Source organism: Oryzias latipes, chromosome 22, assembly GCF_053564925.1.
Source record: "Oryzias latipes strain Hd-rR chromosome 22, Olatipes_Hd-rR_3.1".
NCBI classification, from domain to species: Eukaryota; Metazoa; Chordata; class Actinopteri; order Beloniformes; family Adrianichthyidae; genus Oryzias; species Oryzias latipes.
In genome coordinates, this window is record NC_136258.1 from 15994074 (window position 1) to 16016768 (window position 22695).

At 37.7% G+C, this 22695-nt stretch overlaps 1 protein-coding gene across 15 annotated transcripts in view; it reads left to right on the plus strand.

The window, feature by feature from the left end:
- LOC101172039 (ryanodine receptor 3) overlaps positions 1 to 22695 on the plus strand; it is a 115827-nt gene that overhangs the window by 14747 nt on the left and 78385 nt on the right. For 11 of the 15 annotated variants that reach the window (XM_023951495.2, XM_078941013.1, XM_078941016.1 and 8 more), the window contains exons 2-4: positions 13792 to 13911; positions 18339 to 18443; positions 18851 to 18871. In XM_023951495.2, the coding sequence (XP_023807263.1) occupies positions 13792 to 13911; positions 18339 to 18443; positions 18851 to 18871 (246 nt within the window). The remainder of the gene's footprint in view (positions 1 to 13791; positions 13912 to 18338; positions 18444 to 18850; positions 18872 to 22695) is intronic. The other 4 variants (XM_023951503.2, XM_023951507.2, XM_023951508.2 and 1 more) reach the window with 1 other exon arrangement.

The window sequence follows — 22695 nt, forward strand, 5'->3', positions numbered from 1 at the left end:
CCGCTCTTCATCCTTTTCAGAGCCTTCCTAACCTCATCCTTTCCAATCTCTGCTACTTCCTGCTCCACAACAACCACATCTTCCTCCCTTCTTTCCCTGTCATTTTCCTCGTTCATCAGCTCCTCAAAATACTCCTTCCATCTTTTCTGTACACTCTCCTGGGTTGTTAGCACCTTTCCATCTCTGTCCTTTATCACTCTTACCTGTTGCACGTCCTTCCCATCTCTGTCTCTCTGTCTGGCTAGCCTGTACAAGTCCTTCTCTCCTTCCTTTGTGTCTAACCTGTCATATAGTTCATCGTAAGCTTTCTGTTTGGCCTTTGCCACCTCTCTCTTCACTCTACGCTGCGCTTCCTTGTACTCCTGTCTACCTTGCTCAGTCCTTTCTACATCCCACTTCCTTTTAGCCAACCTCTTCCTCTGGACGCAGTCCCTTACTTCCTCATTCCACCACCAAGTCTCTTTACTGTCTTTCCTCTTTCCAGATGACACACCTAGCACCTTCCTACCTGTTTCCCTGATAATCTCTGCTGTAGTTTCCCAGTCCTCTGGAAGCTCATCCTGACCACTCAGGACCTGTCTCAACTTCTGCCTAAATTCCTCACAAGTTTCTTCATTCTGTAGCTTCCACCACTTGGTCTTCTTTTCTGTTTTCCCTCTCTTCTTCTTCCTGACCTCCAGAGTCATTTTACACACCACTATGCGGTGCTGTTTGGCTACACTCTCTCCTACCACCACTTTGCAGTCATTAACCTCTCTCAAATGACCTCGTCTACATAGGATGTAGTCCACCTGAGTACTCCTACCTCCACTTCTGTATGTCACTCTATGTTCCTCTCTCTTCTGGAAGTAAGTGTTGACTACAGCCATTTCCATCCTCTTCGCAAAGTCCACCACCATCTGTCCCTCCAGATTCCTTTCCTTCACACCAAACCTGCCCATCACCTCCTCATCACCTCTGTTGCCCTCACCAACATGGCCATTAAAGTCTGCTCCAATAACAACTCTCTCTCCTCTGGGAAAACTCTCTATGACCTCATCCAACTCACTCCAGAATCTCTCCTTCACTTCTAACTCACAGCCAACCTGTGGCGCATACCCACTGACTACCCACTGACTACATTCACCATCACCCCTTCAATTTCTAACTTTAGGCTCATCATCCTGTCTGAGACTCTTTTCACCTATAAAAGCAAATAAATAAAATGTTTAATCAACCATTTAAACTTTGCAGGGAAAGTTCAGTTAATACTGTGGTGGAACATAAATTCAAGCAATGGCTTTTGCTCTTTCTGGCTATTTATTTGGTCATCGGTCACAAATTCTAAGAGAAGTGAGTCAGACTAAGTGGCGCAATGCTTCATTTCTTATGTGGCTTTGTGCTTTTACAGGTGACCTATAAATTGCTCAGGGGGTTGGCTAGAAAATGCTTTTGCACAAATCAAAAATATATAAAATTCAGGGGGAAAAAATTCTTTCAAAGGATTTTTTTGGTGGTTTGTTTGAGACTAATGTCAAGAAATTGCAATTTCTTTGAAACCTTGGTAATCTTCGCTTATAGGTTGCTTTCATACACAAGGGAGTAAATAATGTGTTTGATTTTTCATTTCTAAAAATTGATGTCCTTACTTTACATTTCTTTAATTCAAATCCTACATTTAAAAAAATGAAAAAAAAAGATTTTCATTCATTCTCTAATCCGTTTATTCCCTTTTGGGGTCACAGGGCTGCCGGAGCTAATCTTGCGGGCGAAGGCTGGGGACATCCTGGACAGGTCGGCAGTCTGTTGCAGGGCCACAATCACACACCCATGCACTCTCACGTTAAAACGTATGGACAATTTATATTAACCAATTAACCAATGAAGCATGTTTTTTGGACGGTGGGAGGAAGCCGTAGTCCCCGGAGAAAACCAACGCATGCAAACTCCACACAGAAAGGTCCCCCATTGGTGTTATGGTTCAGGTCCCCCAGCCAGGACTTGAGCCAGGGCCGTTCTTGCTGTGGGGCACCTTGAATTTAAACAGAATCCTGATGCACTTTGTAATTTCGGTCCAAGGTCTTTTTATTTAATCTGCATTTCATAAATAGATTTGTTATTTCTTTTTATTTTGAAGTCTCTTTCAACCAAGCAAAGTAATGAAAAAATGAAAATGAAATGTTCATAGTTGGTGCGAGTTAATGAAAGGTCATACTTCCATGGCTTCTGCTCGCACTTTTTGGATCATTTGTCATCTCTTAATAGTGATCACTGAAAAAGGTACAGACATCTGAAGCTGAAAAATATGGATTAAACATTGTTTCCAGCAAAGAACTAACCCCTTGATGCCAGAATTTATTTCCAGCTATGAAAAAAAAAGCTTTAGTTTTATTTAGGTAATTTTGGAGCTGAAGCAGTTTGGTGCAAATTTGCATCAATAGGTATCTAGAGGTTAACAAAATATGAGTACTCTTTTTTTGCAAATTAATAGAAAAGACATTAATAAGGATAAAAACTGAATAACTTGCATCCTGGTTTGTCTTGCAGCAAAGAGCTCCTGGTTTAAATCCCAGCAGAAAGCTCTGTTTAGAGGTTACATGTTCTGTGTGTGTGGGCTTCCTCCCACACTCCAAAAACATGTGTCATAGTTTGATTGCTTAATCTTATTTGCCTTTAGGAGTCAGTGTGAACATGTTTGTGTGTGTGTGTTTCTCGCTTTGCGGCCCTGTCATCGACTGGTAACCTGCTTTCACCTGAAGACGGCTGAAACCGACTCCTGTTTGATCCTGATTAGGGGACAGTGTGGATGTAATCTGGACGGATGTGGTTTCTTTCCCCAGATTTTGCAACAAAATACATTATCGGTGCTGATTTATGGACAGCATCTTTTCTGTTGAATGCTAAATTAAACACAGCCATGTTCCAGGTCACATGATATGTACGTCAATGTCTCTGACCTGGAAGCAAAATGTAATTTCCTTTCTCGTGCCACTTGGGATTTGTTTTTTTTGCGTCACACAGTTGAGGAAATGAGTTACAAACCACGCTCTAGTTCCTTCACACAGGAACAGTAATGCAGTTTTAGCTGTTAGTACTTCCGTCCCTTTGGACTTCCAAAGAGGGTTTTCTCCCACGGCTCATGCAGGATGTAGAATCAGAGTGGTCTACATGGGAATCTCACTTCTGTGGGCACGAAGCAGCAGTAGGAAACTGCTGCCATCATAGTCACATATTGCCGCTGAGCATCCCTGGTGTAATTTGGTAGTCAGAGGAGAAGTGCAACATCATAACTTTCTTTCTTTTCTTGATGTCAATATTTTTGCTTTTCCACAGATCAGATGTGCTGAATTCTTAAAGTTTTTTTCCATTATTTTTTCCAGTAGTGTGGACAGTTAAAGCCTAAAGCAAGGAAAGAAGAGATACCTTAGATACCTTAGCTCTGCACATGAAAGCCATCACCAGGGAGGCAGGGCAGACAGATTTTGCAGTTTTTTTTTTGGGCTTCCTCACTCCTGACAAATGCAGTCAGTCGTTTTGCCCCCCAAACTTAAGAGGTAAGGAAGGTGCATGCAGGGCAGGCACTGTCAACGTCTTCCTCAGATGACCTGCTGCTCAGGAACTCTCAGTTTCAGCAGTTTGCTAGTATAAATACTTTGACATAGCCGTGGTATTGCAAAGTCAAAAGCAGCAAAAAACATTTGTGTACAGTCAAGCTTTTTTTTTTGTGTGATCACTGGAGCCGTCCAATCTTCAAGATGGATTACCGCGGCCCATATGGCTGCTGCTGTTCACAGCTGTATGTTGGGAGTGTACTGTGATAGGCTAATTAGATTGCCCGTAGTGATTAGACTGCCTCAGCCTGAGGCACAATATGTGCTAGGCAACTCTTAACACACAGGCGTTTACCCAAAAACTAAATGAACCTCAGAGTATCAAATCTGGATTAGACTTTTGAGCCGTAGATTAGAGAATCTTCCAGTTCTTTGGATGCAATTACCGTACTCATGAATTTGTTGTTGGCTGATTTTAGCAAAGACAAACGATTCACTTCGTAATGACCCTGGATTTGTTCATGTTAATTGCGCAAACAATTGAAGAGTTCACTGTTCACTTTTCCGCATATTCCGTCAGGGCCACAACGAATCAGTTTTCATTGAGTCGCACATGTGGTTTGGCAGAAATGTTTACACCGGATGCCCTTCCTGACACAACCCTGTACTTTATTCGGACTGGGGACCAGCACAGGGAGACCAAACATGGGCCCCTTTGTGGCAACATAGTTAGGCAGTAACATGAAGGGTCTTGCCCAAGGACCAACACTGGATAAAGTTCAACTCGCCTCCTGGGAAACAAACCCTGGTTTCCCATGCATGAGTCCTGCACACAGCAAACTGAGCCGTCAGGCCGTCTCAAACGATTGAAGCATTATAATAGTTGAAAGAGTGTAAACACCGGGGCTAAACCTTTGGTGTTAAAGGGTTAAAACTGCTTTAGGATGTTCTTCACGTCTTAGAATTAGTTTATGCATTGGATACATTTGATCAAATGGATAAAATTGACCTTTTTTAGCATTTCCTGGTATCAGATCAGAGCAAACTCTCCATAAAATCCCATCAACCGCTGTTACCTCATTTGAGGCCAGTCTAACTTTTCTAGTGATACAAATAATATGTTTTAGTGAAATAAAGTAAAATCATACGTTTATTAAAGCTGCTTATGAAGAAACAAACAAAGCAAATAGTCTTTTCTACTCATACTCTTTTTTTTCTTTTTAAAGTTTTAAATACAAAGTTAGTTGTAATTTTCATTTTGGATTGTAAATGCAAATTTATCAAATTGCATTGAGAGAAAAACTCTCAATATATTTAAACTTTTTGCCCTTCTTGGATAAATCTCGGCATCAAGTTGCCCCTCGGATTTTTCCCCTTTTCCTTTGCTGCTGCTGCAACTGTTTCCAAACCCCTTGCTTTTTTCTTCTGCCACTCATGTACTTGAGCTCCACAGCTCAACTTGTTCTCAAAGCTATACATCTATTCCACTTACTGTAATAAAAAAAAGCAAACATTTTTCTGTGTGTTTTTAAGGTGTTATTTATAATTAGTTATTTATAATTTATAATTAGTAATTATTAATTACCCCATCAATTCTTGTAAATGTAAAAAAAACCTCCGGGGCTTTTAGTGTAAAAGTTCCTGTTGACCCAAAAACATAACGTACTCCTTATCTATTAAGAGTTGCAATCCTTGCTGCTGTTGGCTGCATTTTGTTACCAGCAGCTGGCATCAGTGACATGTTTCAAGTCTGTCATCTGCATAAAAGTCTTTAAAGGGAAAAAAAAAACCTCCTGGATTAATTTATTGTGTCACTCTGGCCTGCAGATTTTAATGAGGTGTCTGTCAGTGTGTGAGGTCTTAGTGCTCCTTATAACTCTGTTTGCTCTCCCGTCTCTTTTCCTTTGGTTCTGTCTGTGCTCTTGGGGGAGCATGTTCAGCAGTTTTGCCTGGAGATGAGCATTAGTGCTCTCATTTGAACAGCAACACTGAGTCATGAGAACAAAGCCTCACTCCTCTGGTCCAAAGTTTTTTTTATTTTTTTTACTTCTCTTTCCATCCTTGCTGCTGTCGCACCGCAAGCGTGCAAAAGCATTAAGCTACAGACCTGTAAATCACTCTGACAGTAAACCAGCAGAAAGCTGTAATCTCCACTAGAATATTCTAGAAAAATAATGCTTCCTGCTTCAAAGAGTTTCATCTGATACCAGAGTTGAAGATTCAACAAATAATTGCATGTTTGCAATGCACAGAATACCACACACTGCCTGAATATACCACCTCTTCCATGATTTTATGGAATTTTATTTAAATGAACTATTGGAAGCATATATGAATTAGAGTCAAACTATTGTTGTAGCTATGCAAAGTAACACATAATACTGCAGATTTCACTTCAAAAATGGAGCTCTAAGATGGTAAAAAGACAAAGACTTTTTTAAAGAAAAATTCAGATAATTTGTCTTTTCCGAAAAATATTCTTATTGAAGTTTTTCAATAGCAAAGAAGTCTTAATTTAAGAAAAGCGTGTCTTAGTGACAACCTTTTTTTTTAAATCTTAAAATAAGAATTTTAGTCAATTTTCCCATTGAACCCATTGGTAGACTTTTTGCTTTTTTCAATGCTTTTTTTTCCAAATTATTTTACAGTGTTGAGTGAGTTTTTTTTTTTCTTTTAGTGTTGTAGTTTCAATTTTCAGTGTCATTAGTGGTGCAGCTCAAAATCATGAAAGGCAAAGACAACAAAGAAGTAACTCAACTGTTGGACCTTTCAGTCGAAAAAGTCACAATAAGTAATCGTTGTGCACAGTGAGTCCTCTAAGATGTTTTTCTTTTCTTTCTTGTTAACACTTTAGTTGTTGTAACAGATGTGAGTTGTTCCAGTTGTCTTCTTCTGTGGCTTTAATTTGTGCATTTGTGTGAAAATTCAGACACTATTCATGGGAGGAGAACAGCTTCAGTCAATCTGTAAAAACGTTTCTGTCACTAGGAAAAAAACCCTATTAATGATGAACATTTGTTACTGCACGGAACAAAAATTATCAATACAGTTTTCTCTGTTGCCCACGGCAAAAAGTACCTAAAGTAGCCTAAAATTAGGAAAAGAAAACTAATCTTAACAAGAAAATCACTGGAAAGTATAATAAATTGAACTGTCCATGCAGCAAATAATTTTACTTGACAAGAAATCATATGATAAGACATTAAAATCTAGAAACTTGGAGTTCGATACAAGCATTCAAAAAGAAAAAAAAACAAGCTAAAAAAGCTCTACTATTAGATTAATTATTTAAAATTGAATATTCTTCAAATCAATAATAATTTCTTTTTGCTAGTTACAAGCAAATGGTTTGTACTTTTTGAGTTTTTATGTATCCATCGTTTTTTTCCGTACTATACGGTGCACAAAAAGCCTAAAATATTTTCAAAAATGACATTGGACCTTATAATACTGAGTCGTATATGTGGATTACCTCTGGTTGTGCTTACAGATGTTGAAGTGATTAGGGGAGTTACACGGCACGGAAAATACATTATGGTAGTTTATTATGATAACACTCATAAAAAATGTGTATAATAAGTGGAAATGACTAAATTTAAAACAAAATGTGAACAAAATGAGAATAAGATACAAGTTGACCAAACTTAATAAATCCCAATAAAATCATACATAGAATGGAGCAAAAGAATTTTAACTTATTTTATGAATAATGTCCTAATTTCTAGATTCTACCTCTTATTGAAACAAAATTCTAGACTTTGCTGATTTGGAGAAAAGCTTGGAAAAGCAAAGATAAGTTAAAAAAAACTTGGTGAAATATCTTAAATGTCTAAAAACAAGGTTTAAATCTTTGCAAGGATCCAATGGTTTGCAGCTACTTTCACCACCACTCTCTCTTACCTTTTCTCCTTTTCTTTCCCCTACACATCTCTGTCCTTCCTCCCTTGGGCCCAATTGGTCCCACCCTTGGATCAGCTTGTTTATTTACCTCATTCCTTGGCATAGGATCAAGTCAAGAAAAAAATAGTTCCCTGACCTTAGAGAATGAATGAGAGGATGCAATGCAGGAAGGAACATGAGATTGATCTGTAAAAAAATAACCATTTATTAAATTTCAGTTAATTATAACTGAACTTTCTGTATAAAGAGTCTTTACAGAGGATATGTAAAAAGTTGGATTCATGGACTCTAACAGCTTAAAAAGTTCTGTAGTTTCACGTTTGCATTTAGGATATTTAACGTTTGATGATTTTGTATGTTTCCTATTTTTATTCAGGTTTAACACAAACGATTTCAGCTTTTTCTGCAGCTTTTATTCTTTACACATAAAGTAAGGTGTCTGACATCGTAAAAGATGAGATACTGGCTGCAGGTGAACTTAACTTAAGCTGAAGTTTTACAGGTGTTATGGGAAGCATTGGAGAGAATCATAAAATGCAGAAGTCCTGCATGGCTTGTAACCTGTTCCCACAAACAAGTCTTTGCTGATGCTGTTCTTGCTGCTTCGTGACTTGGACATAGTTTAAATGACGTTAGATTTACCATAGCTGTTGTCATGCCTTTGGGACACACAAGAAAATGCATTGCAATCCCGTGACACACACAGTGAGAGCTTCTCTTCACTCACTAACTGCATGCACGGTACTGCGTTCTGCATTTTATTTTTTACCTAGAGGCTTTAATACTCTATTTAGGAGCATTTGGGTTATATTGGCAACTGCATGCACGGTACTGCGTTCTGCATTTTATTTTTGATCTAGAGGCTTTAATACTCTATTTAGGAGCATTTGGGTTATATTGGCAATTTTTTCTGGTAATTAGGCGGGAGAAACCTTCTTTGCAAGATTGGGAAAAACAGATTTGCACTGGAATGGATGAAAGCCGGGAAATAAGATGAATAAAAAAGGTTTGAAAAGACCAAATTATCAAATAAATGCAAACTAATATTCAAACCTCCAAACTTAATAAATGCACGTTGCATTCAGTAGTATTTCTCTTAGAAGCATTATAGTCGATGAAGTCCATGTCAGCAAAAACAGAAAGATTTTTACATCAGCACAAACTGATATAATTGTCTGAACTGTTATTGACTTTCTGTAACCTTGTGGAAGGACATCTTGGTCGAGCCGGTCTGTCTCCATGCAACCTTCTCCTCCAATATCATAATTCCCACATGCAGGGGGAGGCTGTGATTGGCCGACACAGGAACAATACCATGAACAAGCTCCCATCACAATCACCATGCTCATTGACATGCCAAAGCACCACTCGCATGAGACTCAACCGAGCATGCTGGTGTTTTATGCAATTCATGTTAAACATGTGCGCTTGCATCCTCTAAGGGAGGGGGGTGGAGGGATGACAGAGGCAGAAAACTGGGAGTAAGGGGAAAAAAACGGATAAAGTCAATTCTGTCTCAAGGTGCCCTTGATATCTCAGCTTATTTCTCAGTTGTTTGTAGAAATGGATTTTAGAAGCATAAATATGTAGTCTATGATGATTTTTAAATGGATTTTATAATGTTTAATGAAATAATGTTTTAAAGCTGAAATAATAAATAATAATGTTTAAAACCCCCTGTAACTTAGAACGATGAGTGGTTGACAACCCCCTAGTCTGGTGCATTACAGACTCACTCTGATCATCTTTTTTATCTATTTTCAAAGTATTCCCAGTGGTCCTTGATTTAGGCAATTTTTCCCTGTACATATATTTTGCAGAGTGGCAGGATCTTGTTGTTTACAAGTGGATGCATCAGAATGGAGCAGAGCAGAAAGCTTGTCACCCAGCATATTTTCTGCATAAAAAATAAAATCTTTTTCCAACTGCATTTTTTCAGTTGCTCCTGATTCACAATGATTTGAATAAAAAAATACTCAGACACACAATTTTAATTTTAATTTTCTTAGTATATGTTTTCAATCCTGAGAAAAATGACACAAAACAAATGTTAAAAACACATAAAACACTGTTTTAATCTGAGTGGGTCTTTAGAGTACAGATTTTTTTTAAAACAGTTTTCAAATGGTAACGTTGTGACTGTAAATTACGGAAAGCCTTTTTCTTTCTAGCCTTCCTTCATTTTTTTTAACAGTTGCCAGCTTCCAGCAGGGACTGTTCCATCCTGAGCATAAATAACAGGAGATGAATGAGAAATATGTGTTTATGATGGAGGAACCGAGATTTACAGAGGGAGCCAGAAAGTGGCAAGTGTTTGGGGTGAGACGGGGTCAGTTGCGGGTTAGATGGTGTAGAAACATTTTATGTGCCATGGCGGTGGTCAGACAGACAAAATTGCGTTGCGTGGATCAATATGGTCATGATGGGGTCCAAGTCAATCCTCTGCTGTCTCTCTTAACAGGGTGAGTAATGGTATGTTGAAACCAGCCAGGTGTTGTGTTGCTGTGAAGGGCTATTCATTGCAGTTCAGAGCTGAGTAACATTTTCATATTGATCTGAGATCAGATCATCTAAAGTCTTTGCTGCTGCACTCATGAATGGTGCCATCAATCCCAGCAGACGTGTGTTGGCTCGAGTGTGTCTGTTGAAGATACTATCCAAACTGGATTAAAATGGTAGTCTGGGCTTTCATGACATGATTAGATAATCAAAAGGGATGTTGCATGACATGAATTTGGATTGGATTCCAAATATAACCTTCTCTTGATGAAGTTTATCTACCTGTGCAGATGTGGGTTTCATTCCACATTTTCAAAACATGCATTTCAGTCAGACAACTCATGCAGTAAATAAAATGTATTTCCATATTTATTTTAGTTCGGCATAAGGCTCCGTTCAGTTAAATAAAACAAAGATCTCCATAGAAAATTTAGGGTATTAAACTACCCCTAACGGAGCTCACAGGGGGAAGCCGGGGAGGAGGGTGGGGTGACAAACGCAGAGCTTGCGGAAATGGAAGAGAAGGAATGGACCGCACACCTGGAACTTAAGTAGGATGCTAAACTGGTGAGTTGATTAAACTGAACCGCCTACATAGAGGAGTAACTGGGTAAGCGCACTGCTCGAGTTGCCTGCCTGAAATACTCCCAGGGTCGTTCATTTTGGTGATTGTTGTTTCCGAGCTGTTTGCCTTTGTGCAGGTTTGTCTGATGTTTAACATCATCTGATGGAGTTTTTTTGCAGGGCTGCATTGTGGGGCATGGGTTAGCATTCTCACATACCAGTATGTTTACGGTGAAAGTGACAAATACATGTAATGCTTTCCTCCTCCAGAGGAAAAAGGTTGGTTGTCCAGAAACATGCTAAATTGTGTGAGCGTGTGGCCCTGAATGGATTGATGATCTGTCTTTGAAGTACCCAGCCTTAACCCAACAGTAGCTGGTATAGGCTCCAGCAACCCCATGACCTCAAGTTGAATACATTTGGTATTTTTCAAACTTCCTAAGCCAATGTTCACTTTTTACTTGACAAATATGGAAAAAAAACCTGAAACTCAGTAGTCTGTAACAATTACAACATTCATTCTTATCAAAGTGTCTTTAATAAGAACCAAATAAACACAAAGGGTTAAAAAAGTGTTTTATATTGTTCATATTTCTACCTACTCTGGGCCTGTTTGGATAAACACAGAGCTGATATCCTGCAACGGTAAATGATTTTGGACCAATTAGGTGAAAGAAACCTTACCATCTCTCACAGCATACTAGTGGTTGAAAAAAAGTGGTTTAAAAGGTGGATTGAGCTTTTTGGACACTTTTTCAAGTCTTTATCAACTGGTTTGAAGAGCACAGAGTTGGTTGTATTTTAATATGAGAGAGCCATTGCTTAGGCTGTAGTATGGGATGGTAGTTAGTAGGGAAGCCACAATTCTGGATTGAACACTGAACCGTACGTTACACTAATAAACCAAATCATGAGGGAAGTGAAACGTTGCATCTTACTGCATACCAGTATGTACCATACCAGGATTTGGTATTTATTATTTTATCAAAAAACACAAGGCTTGGTATAAGCCAACTGAAAGGGGCCAATCTAAAATGTTTTTTTCCGTTATTGTTACTCGCTTATTAGAAAAATTAAAAAAGGTATTTTTTTATTTTTACTTTTTTGTTGTTTTGTAATTTAAAAAAATCTTAGATTGAACTTTAAAAAAACCGTGACCCATTCTTGTAGTTAGCTCTCTAGCCTCATGCCAGGGAAAGTTCTGTTGAGTCATAGGTTTCAAACCTTTGACTCTAAATTAGGATTGCCCAACCCTAGTCTTCCTAGATCTGCCAGCCTGTATGTTTTGTGGTTCTGTCTGAACAGCTTTCTGCTGATTTGCTGACTCAGGAGTCCTCTCAATGCACCTGATCCAGGTAATCAGCCAAAAGGAGTGCAGGGTGGTGGGGGTATGTGAGCGTGGCTTAAAGTCTCTGTATGTGTTCCTCTGATGGATTGGCAACCTGTTTGCGGTGTTCCCTGCCTTTGCCTCATGAAAGCTAGGATAAGCGCCAGTGACCTCACTCAGGATGGAGCACGTAACGATAATGAATGGTAGTAAAACTGAAATTATAATCTCTCATCTGTCACACATAAACATCAGTTGATGGCTCGTTGTGTCCATGAGGCATGTCGTTGATTTGAATGGCAAGTTTTATTGGAAACATGACAGAACCTGTGTGCGCTGCTGCCTTTGTTATGCTGGCATCCAGGTCTCCGGTGCAGAGAGAGCTTTCCGTCTCCACTGTTGCTGCTGCACACAGTTCTCAGCACAATACCTGCTCGCATTAAATAATGCAGCTGGCAATTGTATGGATGCCCCCACCTTTCCCTGTCCCACAGCAGCCAACATCAGCAGATTTCAGAGAGTAACTATGTTCAATTCAACAGTTACAAGGCCAGCACTATAAACTCCAAGCTGCTCATTTGCTCTATCCAACAGTGGCATCAATTTTCAGCGTTTATGTTCTCTAAATATTTTGCAAAGTGGGACTTAAGAGAGAAAAATATAGTCACCCACAATGTTTACTTAATCACTATGAAAGCTGTTAGCTTTTTCTTAACATAAAATGATTACCGGTAGCCTACATTTTTGAACTTTAAAGGAATCATGTATTCAATGTTTCAATGTATACCCATTTCCATCGGTTTATTTGCATGTTATTCTGTTAAAATCCGTCATGTTTAATCCTTTTTGAATTATACGTATATAAAAAACAATATTAAAAGGAATGTGTTCATTTATTAATGCCACATTACAGTTTTTTATGCTTTTGTAAAATATTTTAAATTAAAGATAAGAGACTTCAAACTTGTGTTTTAACTGCCAGTTATATTAACCTTTGCTTGGTTAAATAAACCCTTAGTAGTCCAGGGCCTTATTGAACTTTTTTTTCTATTTTAAAATTTGCTCTATTTATTTATCTTTAAAGTTAGTATTTGTGGCACTGTGCGTAACATCCATTTTTTTTGGTACAACCCCAGCTCCTTTTTAAACCAATATATTTTTTATTACATTACATGGTAATTTCACAATGAACCTGTCAAAAAACTAAGTTCCATGTGGTAAATGTTGTCATTTTTTTACTACAAAAAAAATCTCAAAAATTGAAGCCAAACTGTTTTTATGTTTTAAAACAAAGGATCAAACATGTAGAGACAAAATAAAAATGTGACAATTGGCAAAGATCTGCCCAAAATTCCACTGGAAATCTCAATTATGTGCCATAGCTCTTGTCATGTTGTTAAGCAAAAATCTCACAGTTAAAAAACCTTATTGAACCTTTCACATTAAATTTTGGATGAAAACAATGCAAATGGGGGTTCTTTTTTATTCCTACAACATTGGAAAACTCACCTGTTAGGTCCAAGATGGCTCAGAGATAAAGTATTTTTAACCAAACTCAATATGTTGTTAAAACTTTGTTTATCCACTTCCTCCTAACGTCATAACTAACTCCTCCATTATTCCTCTGAATTGACAATTTACAAAGACACATACACAGAGCAAATTTATAAGTAACTACATTAAAATTCACTCAAAATGTTTCCATGTTACACCATATTGATGTGGTTGAAGTTTTCCTTTGCTCTGATAGTTGTTTACGTAGCACTTCATTAAGAGAACTTTTGGTGGGTGTCTTTATGCATTCTCCCCCAGCGCTGAGGCAGGGGAGACTGAGTAGAAACCTTCACATACCCGCTCTTATCAGCTGAAGAGAATGGGTCGAACTGGGTTTCTGCTGAAATGGAACGTACTTTGTGTGTCTACACTTGCTTGGGTAGACCCAAAAAACTGAAGTCAGTTTTGTCTTGACAGGATGATGAAGTGGTGCTCCAGTGCGTGGCCTGCATCCAGAAGGAGAATCGTAAGTTCTGCCTGGCTGCTGAGGGGCTGGGCAATCGACTGTGTTACTTGGAGCCCACATCAGAGGCAAAGGTGGGTTCAGTGATTCCACTTTTAAGTAGTTTCTCTAAGAATAAAAATAACAAAACTTTTAGAGAAACAGGAAGATACTGACAATGGAAAATCTGATTGCAGTCATGATCATAAGGCTTCCAGGTAAACTCAAAGCCCAAATGTTAAGAAATCTTGGTTTGGTAGTATCTTTCAGGAACTGGTGGTGGAGGACCCAAAATGCAGGAGACCAGGCTTGGTGACAGAAAATAAAACATTTAATAAGCAAACTGAAACATGACAAAACCATGGGGAGCAACAAATTAGAAAAGAGCAGATGACCTGACAAGGATGAACAGATAACAAAACACTTAAATAGGAGGAGGGCAATTAACTGAACTGAAGATAGCTGTAGATCATGAACCTGAAACTGGTGTGACTAACAAAAAGGAAACCAAAAACATGACCAAGAACAACAAAACCCAAACTAAACCACAGAATCCTTATCAGTATCCTTTTCTGTAACAATGCTCTCTGGCATTAAGTCTTATACCGTTGGAAGGCATGTTTTTTTCTCCATTTTAAATGAGTCTACATTTGTAAGGAACATGCTTTTGAGGAATATGAGCAGCAGAGTTTAGTATTTGGATTGCAATCATGAAAAAAAGCTGCTTTACATGGAGTAAGCAAAAATATGAGCTTTTAATATGCACATTTAAGAAAATGCCAAGTGACTTAATTTCATTTTCAGTCAATATCAGCTAAAAAGCATCCTAAACCACACAAACCAGGACTATGTCAAAGCATAGATTCAGATTTAGATTTAGAAAATCAGAGCAGGGCCTCATCAGTGTAGGAAAAAGACTTCCTTGCCTAAAGTTGATAAGTGACAGTGTTAAAGCTCAGTGAAGTGTTATAATAATCTGACACGGCTCCGTATGTTTGATTATTTTTCGTGGAACATCACAGATGGATTGTGTGGAAAAAATATACTTCTCTTCAGTTAAATTTAATTGGCTTTCTTTGTAGTTTCCGCATAAGTGGATGTTGTCTCAGTATAGTGTATTTCACAGGGGCATTCTCCTCTATGTCTTTCTAGTAGTGTGTTGTCTCTGACATGACAGCCTCCCTTAGAAAATCAGAATACATCACTTGCAGCTCTGACATATTTTTTAGGCTTTTTTTCAGATGAATCTTTCTGATTCATTATTGTTTGTTTATTATTTATTTTGAAAGGATGGCAGGATGTTTCTCAGAAATAGGGATGAGAATGAAAAGCAAACTGTTCAGATTAGCAAAGATGACTGCTTTGGGTTGTTGTTTGCATGTCAAACGGTATAAATGGGTTTTAACCACATCTAGGATTGTTATTACACCTGACAGGTGTGATAGATACTCACATTTCTGTGTTTTATCTTCGTTTTTGTGTAAAAAAGACACAAAGCTAAACCTCAGAGAGAGATAGAGGTAAAAATAAAACCCCAACAGGACAATTTCAAGCAGGACTAATCAATAATATATATTCTTTCTTTAGTGAACCGGTTAAGTGATCGGTGAAAGATCCTAGTTGAGGGCTGAAAATGATTTAAAATGTGTGCAGCCTAAATGGCGTGATCAATCAGTTTGGGAAAATGGTTGATTATGATTTATGACCAGAAATTCTGTCCTTGTCAGAGACTAAATGTTATGACTATCAGAAGAATGCCCATTTAACACTTTGGTGTTGATGCTGCCGCTTTGCTTTGTACACAAGTCTAGGCCTTGCAATGATCACAAGATATTTAATAAATCAAGCTTTTAACAGTTTAAGCCCCCTGTGATTGGTGTAGTTTAAGTCCCCTTTTGCAAAATAATTTTTAAAATGACTCTCAACCCAGAAATCATGTTTGATCAAGTTCGTGTAGATTTTCTTTTCAAAGTTGGTGAATCCTAATCTGTTTGATGTCAATAAGGATGGGAACGTTGCTTAAAAAAAGCAATTAGTAATTACTGTAAGTTAGTAACTGAATTACTCTTATATAAATGCATCTGGTTACTGGGAAAAATAACAATTTGCATTATTACGTAAATTTGATTTAGTTGTTTGACTTTGTCTCCTTTCTTAGTTCCTTGTGATGCTTATTAAATTATTGAAGGCATCTTCAAGGTCATCTGATGGAATGACTTCATGATTGACATGAGCAGATGTCAGCTGTTCGTCCCTTTGACCTAAGAGTGAAGCTTTTCTCAAACTCTTTGTTATTACTATAGAGTGCCTGGAAAAGACATCTATGTACCAGCGTGATATCATGTTTATTTCTGTCAACATTCTGGTTGGTACCAAATTCCATTTACATGATCTTAGTATAAGGCATTTCAGTACACATCCCAATTTGTTTTATGTTTGACAAAATAGATTATTACACATCAGGTCTCACTCAAGCACAGTTGAAATTATAAAGTGTATTAGAATAAAAGACACATTTTCTCAATACTTTTAATACATTTTAAAAGTATGTTTTTGTTCCCTGTCACCATTCCTACCTTATTTGATGAACGTATTTCCAAGGGTCAATGGGTAAATAAGATGATTTATTTCCTAAGCACAAAATATATATATATATATATATATATATATATATATATATATATATATATATATATATATATATATATATATATATATATATATATGTCTTATGTAAAGACTATCTCTATATAAAATGCTTTAGTGATATCTTTGTGTGGATTTCATCAAAAAGTTTATAAAACATCTTAATAAAAAAATAATAATTTTCTGTCTTTTTAATATAGTGTACTTTACAGAGTTAAATATATTTTTATAGTTAGATATGCTTCATGTTAAAAAATATTGATGTAATTATGTCAAAACATGTTTGACTTGCATTTGCTGCAGTAAAATTACCCTAAATATTGTTTTATTTCCCCGCTAAAGTTAACGATGTTGAACCTGAAACTGGGCTGTGAGGTTTTGAACAAGGTCTCAGACTCATCTTTGTGAATGATCCACTTTAGAAAAAGTTTAGCTGGGTGTATTTGGGGTGGTATCATTTATCTTGTGGCCTCAGCATTCCTATTTTTGCTGCCGGGGCTCTTTCTGTCCTGATTTTTTGTTATATTTGGCAACTTCTCAGTTTTTCAGTTTTTAGCTGTTGCTCAGTACTTCACTAATGTGGACATGGAGAGTGCAGATAGTACCTACATTTATTGTTTCTAAAGTTAACCTTTATTAATGGGGAAACTGTTCTGAGTGTAGTAAAGGTACATCAGTCAGCCCCGGTTTCATGAGTCATCATCTTATGATTTGTGCAGACCAAGAAGCTGTTTTTCTTCTTAAGCCTTATGTAGATTTCTTCCTCTAAGTTACTAAAAAAAAAGAGTTAAAAACAAGTGTTGATAGCTGGCCGTAAAGGTTGTTGAACCCTCTTAAATTTTGTGTTTGGATGAAGACTTGCTGCTGGCTTTCTAGAATCCCACTTCAGCTAAAAAACATACTTTGCAGTAGATGATGCGGTAGTTATTTTACCTTGACTTCCTTTTGTGTGCTTTAAAGGAGTGACATTTTAGGGACATTTTAGGGAAAAAACAAAACAAAACACATTTATCATTATTCTTTTAAACTCCAAACCAAACTGCCATTTTTTGACTGTAGCAGCATTGCTTTCATGTTACTACAACAGAGTTTTACTGCCACCATAACCCTAACACTAACCCCAAAAGTGTTAAAAGTGTAAGAAAAAAGCCAAAAATATACAAGAATAAAGTCGTAAAATAAGGAGAAAAAAAGTCATGACTTTACAAGGAAAAAGGCTTGTTTTTTTAAATAAAGTTGGTTGGGTAAGCTTCCATCCTCATTAGGTGCAGACTAAATCCATCAATGAAGCCATGTGTGGTGATGCCATAGGGCTTTAACTTATAATAGGAATCTATGTGCCATAATGCATTTGGGCCACTGCAGTTATATTGCTCACAGCGTAAACAGCTCACCCGCCGGAAATCCACTCCTTGTTGGTCAAGAATCTTTTTCTGAAGAGTTTCCTGCAAATTCTTTTCAATGTCCTGGTACTTAAAATAAGTCAATGTTGACTCACTTAAAAACTAAGTAGGCTATTTCTTCATTTTCTATGCCTTTCATACTGAAATATGATATTGGTTCTTTTCTCTTCTTTTCACAACTTATGAAATATAGAATCTTCTACACATAAATGTAAAATTGTATTTTTGTAAAATTTTGACTTTTTTCCTCATAATTTTACGACTTTATTTTACGACTTAATTATAATTTTTACACCTTTATTCTCATGTGCTAATATAAAGGTTTTTATTCAATTGTATCCCTAATACTCTGTTGAATGTTAGAAAAACGTACAGGCTGAGTATTAGAAGAATAAAGAATAAACAGGTTTTCCATAGGAATTTAACACCTTTAGGGTTTGTAATGTTTAATGTGGGGTCAACTGTTGTTGCAGTATGTACCTCCGGACCTGTGCATCTGCACCTTCGTGCTGGAGCAGTCGCTGTCGGTGCGGGCCCTCCAGGAGATGCTGGCTAAAAGTGGACAGAACAATGAAGGGGTGAGTGGCAGAAACACTCTCCAACACACAGAAGAAAAAAACCCAGATACGAACCATAGTCCAACTTATTTGCATGCATGCCAACTTTGCTTTCAGATTCTAAAGAGGTAGAAAAGACGAAATGCAGCTGAGCTAAATATTCTTGGGCAGACGCTGCTTGTTGATTAATTGACAAAATAGGCCCATTATACCAGCTTAGGCACTCTGACTGCACAGAGGTCCAGGACATGATGAATATTGATGAAGATACCCTGCTACTACTGCAGCTTCACTCATGTATTTGTTTTATTTTATTTTTTATAAACCTTTGAGTTTGTTGTTACAAAAATTATTTTTGTTTGGGAAATGTAATTTTTCCATCTTTGTCTTCTATTTTCTGTGTGTAATCTCCATCCTGTACACGATAGACACGAGGCCCGGATCGATGGGTAGGTTGGCTGCTGATGCTGTTTTCCTCTCACCCTTTATGCATGCGTAAGATAAAATACACAGCTTTTTCAGCATATCGCGTGTCATCTCTGAGCATCTAAAACAGGAATCAATGGAATCTTTTCCATTAGCGCGTTCTTTAAAGATGACTTCTTTTTTCTGCTACTGGGTTAAAAAAATTGAGCCTCATTGTTGGATGGTGTGGCATTCAGTTCACCAGTGTTTTGTCCTGAAAGCTTATGATACTACACACAGGCCAAGTGATAGAATTTGCTGAACGCGGGTACCTGAATGTGCTTTTATGATATGGTTTTTACAATGGACTGTCGCCACCCGATACTAGCACATATACTCACACTTGAAAGAGGCTCGGTGTGAAATTTCAAAGTGGTGCAAATCTTGCAAATATTTCAACAGGATTTTTTTTCCACAACTTTATTCTGATATATGAAAGACTTGGGCAAATTTGAATTCCTTCCCTACGCCTTTGGCTTCTCCCTATCCCTACATTTATCCCTCCAATCAAAGAGATTCAGAAAAAATATTTTCTTCAAATCTGGACGATTACCACCGCTTGATGATCTTATCAATAGTCGCTGGTTATTTAGCAAGTAGTTACTCATAAAATACATGAGAACATTGGTTTTGTAACTTTAAAAAGTCATGCAAAAAAAAAAACAATACTCACATTTAAATTTACACTTTTTTTACACTTAAAACTTCTGCGCTTCAGAGCACACCGACGTAAAGAAATGCATTTTTCCTCCACACCCCAGTGTGACACGGTTCACTCTACTGGCGGAGGGATCCCCAGCCCTAAGTCGGCTCCTACTTAAATGACACTTTTGGACACCACTACAGCTTCAAATGCCACTGCAATTGGAGCAATGGAGAGGAGCCAGAGAGGTAAGGGAGGAATTCGGATTCAGCCTTGATGTCTATAATTCCTGCTGGGCACAAACGGCAATATTAATTTCTCCACGATCATTTTTTAAACGGTTGTCACTTCCTTGAATTAAAAACGACCCAATCCGTGTGTCACTACCAAACCAGAGTCCCTGATTGGTCAAAGTTCAGCTGCTTTAGCTTTTCGTCACTCACTCACTGGTTCCACATTTTGTTTGTCGAGCCCGAAAATGGACCTGAAAACTCGCATAGTGATGCATGAACTCTATAGTTTTGAACGTGGGCGCCTAAAACACACACAAACATGCACTTACATAGAGTTTGTATTGGAAGTGGTTGCTTGAATGTGCATTATTAAGGCCGGTAGCATCAGATTTAACACAGGATCGTTCACAACCCAATTTCCCAGAAAAAGCTGTCATCTGTCACACCCTTTCCAATAATCAAAGTGGCCGTACAATCCCTGTCAGGCGCACACATTTCTAAACCAGAGATGATCACATGTGACATAGTCAAAAGACAAAGATCCTTGCATGACTCTTCTCCCTCTTCAGCCACTAATACCACATCAGTAATGACAAGAAGGTGTTCTTTAAACCCTTCACTTTTAACGCTGTGTTCCAGAGATGAAGGGAGGTGTCAGGGATGGAGGATTTGAGCCACAGGGGACTCTCTGTAGAGTAGAATGATGGACGTCAAGGCCATTAGTTCCTCTGCTGTTGAGGGGGTTGTTTGTTCTAGCTGGCAGGAATCTATGGAAAAAACCCAAATCAATAAAATCTCATGAAAACCTACAGGGATGACTGAATTTGTTTCAGTGGGGCTTTGACATTGCATTATTCTGAAGGTGATAAATCCATCTCCGATGTTTTTTAATAACTTTTTATTCTTTATGTGACTTTCAGGGAATACCGGGGGAAGCCTTCAGGCTGCATTTCTCCTGAGTATATTCTCTGTTGCCACATTTAGCCGTTTTCGATACTGTCCAACTTTCATCGCTCATCCCAAGCGCTGAAATATCACGAGCGCGGTTATTACGAAAAGGGAAATTAGATATGTCTCGACTGAGCTGTGGAATCAATGCACCTATCGATGGATGGGCTCATCACTGGGCAGATGTTGGGCCAAATAGATAGTTTAGTCCGCTTCAGCCAGGTGGCATCGACATGTATCGAAGACCTGCACGAATAGCAAGCAGCAGCCCTTTTAAACCAATTTCCTCAAGTGCAAACCTGTTGCCAAGCGATTTGGTTTGACAGTCTAACAGACAGACGTGCCCTGATGATGTGTGCGCGCCATGTTTTCACTTTGTATTCCCTCACATCTTTCCCTTGTTTCCAGAGGGAAGCCTATACTGACCACTGCTGAAATCACACTCCACCAGGAGGCTGTGTCTTGTTACATGTCAGACATCTAAATTGATAAGACGGTGTCACTTAACAGCTGCACATACATCTTGTCTTTCTCCTTTTTATCCAACAGTCTTCTCTTTTTTACATTAGTTAAACCAAGGGTGTTACACTTGTAGTCATTTTTGCTGCTTTCTCTGTGTGCCTTTAGAAGATTTCTTCCCTTAATGATAACGCATTGCCCAGAGTGGAAAATGAGCAGTAGACCAGAGTCTATTGGTGGTGGTGGGGGTGATTGCAGCTCTGTGTATCTCGCTGCATTAGGCTCAGCACCTCAGCCAGCATAAAGCAAGAAGCCAGCAGCACAGAAGAAGCCTGGAAGCCAGTGCTGCAGTCTGCACAACACAGCTGCATCACACTACAGATGGGCTATTGTTCCAGTGGCCAATCAAAAGCAGATAGACGGGAGGCGCAAAAACAGTAGAAGAGAGGCAGTGTTAACTGACTTTTTTTAGTATATAAAGATTATTTAACTGAATTTAATCTTGGAATAATTAGCAAATATTATACCAATTCTTGCAAAAATGCAAAGATGTTTTTTAATTCCTTTTTAAACTTTATTTTAAGAAAAACACAAAAGCACAGGCCCTCTATTGACAGCAATTCAGTACAATTTAATACAAGAAAGACGTCCTTCAAAATATAAAATGATAGTTTTCTGCAGTACTGTATAAAATGTTACGAGAAAAACACAAAGCACAAGTCCCGTATTAACAGCAGGACAAGAAATCCTTCAAAAATACACAGAAAGAACAAAATATACTGCTGCTGTTTTTCTTCTTTTTTCAAAACTGTTTTTAGAACTTTATTAAATGTTAAAAGAAAAACATAAAGCACAGGTCCCATATTGACAGCAGGACAAGAAATCCTTCAAATTGTACACAAAGAATTCTCGTTCTCATGAAAAAACTGCTATTTTTCTTCTTTTTAAAACTTTATTTAACATTGTAAGAAAAAGACAAAATTCCGGGCCCATACTGACAGCAAGACAAGAGTTACCTTAGAAATATACACAAAAAGTATTTCTTATAAAAAAAACAAAAAAAGCACTGCAGCTGTTTTTCTTTTTTAAACTTTATTTAGCATTAAGAAAAATCCAAAGCACAAGTCTTGTATTGTCAGTCATACAGAGCAAGACAAGAAAAATGACAAGAATCAATGATTAAAAAATTAATAATTTAAATACCTAATAATATTAAACAATAGCTCTGTTGCTTTGGGGAATTCTTTCGTGGTAGATGATGATTTAGTATTCATTTCTCTTCACATTTACATGTATGATATAAATATTTGTCGTGTCACTTCTTGTGTTTTATAAGCATTCTGCCAACCACAACTATTTTTAAAAACAAATGTATTGTATTTTCGGATCGATATTTGCTAGAATTCACTTCCTTCAGCTTTTATTCATCATTTCAGTTTTGGTTGAAATGGTTCACTTCATTCCACAGTTGGCTGTAAATAACAAAACTTCCAGCATGAATATATATTTTCGTTTTAGGGAGTAT